The sequence below is a fragment of the Tarenaya hassleriana genome, unplaced genomic scaffold (assembly GCF_000463585.1).
Source record: "Tarenaya hassleriana unplaced genomic scaffold, ASM46358v1 Cleome8, whole genome shotgun sequence".
Taxonomy (NCBI): Eukaryota; Viridiplantae; Streptophyta; class Magnoliopsida; order Brassicales; family Cleomaceae; genus Tarenaya; species Tarenaya hassleriana.
Genome location: NW_010970490.1, coordinates 2,302,961 through 2,305,879, shown reverse-complemented (window position 1 = coordinate 2,305,879; position 2,919 = coordinate 2,302,961). Strand labels below are relative to the sequence as shown.

General features: G+C 41.2%; 1 protein-coding gene across 1 annotated transcript in view; it reads right to left on the bottom strand.

Moving 5' to 3' along the window:
* Positions 1-271: 271 nt before the first annotated feature.
* LOC104802546 (chitin elicitor receptor kinase 1) overlaps positions 272-2,919 on the bottom strand; it is a 3,988-nt gene continuing 1,340 nt past the window's right edge. Inside the window, exons 5-13 of the mRNA XM_010526193.2 lie at positions 2,585-2,830; positions 2,206-2,295; positions 1,951-2,044; positions 1,700-1,851; positions 1,485-1,573; positions 1,218-1,353; positions 1,023-1,121; positions 536-727; positions 272-428 (exon numbers count right to left, since the gene is read on the bottom strand). Of these exons, the coding sequence (XP_010524495.1) occupies positions 566-727; positions 1,023-1,121; positions 1,218-1,353; positions 1,485-1,573; positions 1,700-1,851; positions 1,951-2,044; positions 2,206-2,295; positions 2,585-2,830 (1,068 nt within the window). The 3' untranslated portion in view covers positions 272-428; positions 536-565. The remainder of the gene's footprint in view (positions 429-535; positions 728-1,022; positions 1,122-1,217; positions 1,354-1,484; positions 1,574-1,699; positions 1,852-1,950; positions 2,045-2,205; positions 2,296-2,584; positions 2,831-2,919) is intronic.

The window sequence follows — 2,919 nt, the reverse complement described above, 5'->3', positions numbered from 1 at the left end:
AAATTTCATGTGTAGGGAATATTACAAACATCAAATATTACCTCATTACATATTCATGTTAACTTCAACAACAGAAACAAGGGTTTTCACCAAAAATATTATAAAAATTTTATTTTCCAAAATTATTCATTCTGCCTTCCACCAAAAAAAAAAGTTGGTGTATTTATTAGGAAAAAAAATCGAGTTTTAATTAATGTATATGTGTAGTGATTTTCTTTTGGTACTATTACCGAATTCTTTACATTCTCAAATTCAAGAAACAACAAACCCAAAAAAAAAAAGATTATTTTTGTTTTAAAGAAAATTGATGGCTGTGGTCCGTGTACTGTTTGATTAAATGTGAAATAATAATTACATAATAATACAAAAAAAATGCCGAAATTCAATAAATCTGGAAGATTCCGTATTTGATTATTCTTCTCTTCTCACTGTTCACAAGAAGAAGCGATGATGAGTTTTGTGGCAAAGTTGTACGGAGAAAAACATGGGAATGTATTTATTCATTCGGTCGTTAGTTAAGGGAATCTTTTCTTACCGGTTTGGTCGGGATTAGGGTAAAATGTCGCTACCGACCGGACATGAGGCTGAGGAGATCTTCGTTTTCAAAGTTTCCGACTTCCCAATTCCCCGTGGAAGACGAAAGCGTCGTCAACGCCACCACGACGTACCTCATGCTCGGCCGCAGCTGCGCATTCTCTCTCGTGCTAGCCCTCGCTAGTTCCGCCATCTGAAAACCGCCAACATTTCCTCATCATCATCTCGTTAGTCCGAAACCACGAAACCGAAACAGCTTTGAAAAGGGTTTGAGCTATGGCTGGGGTACTCTAATCAGTTAGTCTTGGGATATCCGCGGGTATCCGAGCTGTCGTCGTATCCCGAGAGTACCCGAACCGACCCTCACAAAACCGAGAACGGGTACTCTAATCAATAAACCTGAGAGGCCCAGGCCGAGATAAAAAATACCGGAAAACTCAGGTACCGACCTGTACCCATCCCTAGTTCAGATGGTTTAGCGTACATACCTTGTAGACCGATTCGATCACGTAATCATCCCCGAGCCTAGGGTCGATGATCTTACGCAGAGCTTCTTTCGGGTCTGGTTGGTTGAACACTTCCTCAAACTGCAGAAAAACAACAAACTCGTATAACTCTTGAGATTTTATACGCATCTCTCAATGCGTAAGAGTTTCGGAAGACGATTGATGAAGCATACTAACCAAACCGACGAGTCCCTTGAACTCGGAATCGGTTCCGCTCAGCTTTACAACCGCGGGTTTCGCGGAAATTAGCTCGTAAAGGACTACTCCGAAAGCGTATACATCTCCTTTTGCAGAAACATCTCCATAAACAGCCCTGGTAGATCATAAATAACATTTGCTACAAAACAGTAAGTAGCTAAAGAACTGTAAACAGATTCTTCTATTCATGTTCTCTCGTATTTCATCTGAACCAGTTGGAAGAGAAATGCAGAAAACATTACTTACTCGGGCGGCATATAACCGAATGTACCCATTGCACCTCGCGTCATCGTGCCTCCGACTTCCGTGAGTTTCGCCAACCCGAAATCCGCAACCTGTAATGCGAGCCAATTCAGTGTGATAGGACACAATAGATAGGGTTTAGTTTTATGTTTTGGTTAGAGATTTATAATGACTGAATTTCTCAAACTGTATTCAACAAGAATCATCTTAAATCTTACCTTTGCTCGGAAGTTGCGGTCTATCAAGATATTTTCGGATTTAATGTCCCGATGAATATAAACCGGAACCGTGTGCTCGTGGATATATTCTAAACCTCTAGCGGAGTCGAGGGCTATTTGCACTCTCTTCGTCCATGGCAGTGGATCCCGTTCTGCGTACAGAAAAGGGCTCGTTTGTTAAAAATCGATGAAACCCTTTTAAGTTAACATCATTATCCGCCGTAATTCGGGTTTTCCTTATCCTACTATACCTGAGCCACGCAAATGCTGAGCTATATTCCCGTTCTCGATATACTCGTACACCAGGAAGAGAGAACCCTCAGTACAGTATCCAATCAAACGCACCTGCACGAAAAGTCGATGGAATACATTTCATTATCGCCCTAAAGACGAGATTCAGAAGACAGGAATACTAGATCTATAGCACGTCAATCTTAAAGCCGGCATCTTTCGATAGAGATAAGAAGCGAAGAATTCACAATCAAAGAGAGCTATAAGCCCTTTACCAGATTGACATGATGTACTCGGGTTAAGACCTTTAGCTCGGCCAAGAACTGTTTCGCATCTCCCATTTGCATTTTCTTGACAGCAGCTTTCTACAAAAAAACGGTGGTTCATTAGCCGATTTCGGTATAAAAACCTCAAAAAGTGAGTCTAATTAAGTTTCATTCGTGAAAAAAATAAGAACTGAGAGCTTAATAAGCTTTCGTTAAGCTAAAAGGTCCTAGAACGGTAGCTTTAGCCGATTTCGGTATAAAAAGCTGATAATATTGTAAATGGCGACAAGGGTTTCGACTGCAAAGATAGTAGTAATTCAGAGGAATGCAACCGAGAGAAAAATACTACCGAGCATGTTATCGATAAAGCTAAAACGAGTATGCTTACTTCTCCTCTCAGCTCGGCGTAGTAGACAGCCCCGAAACCACCTTCGCCAATCTTGTAAGCCATGCTGAAATTGTCGGTAGCCCTAGCGAGCTCCTCATACGAAAACTCCACAGACTTGTCCACAGTTATGGCTGCAATGCCCAGAGAGCGGCCAGAATCCTGAACGCTAGAAGCGGAAACTAAAACGGAATAGAGAACATTATGCACAGATTTAGTAACTTCTTTTCTGCTTAAAGATCCCTTTGAATTTCTGCATAATCCGAACAGAAAATCGCCAACAAACGTTACCGTGATAATCGTTAGCTGATAACTCAACTGAGGATGTAAGAAGAGCG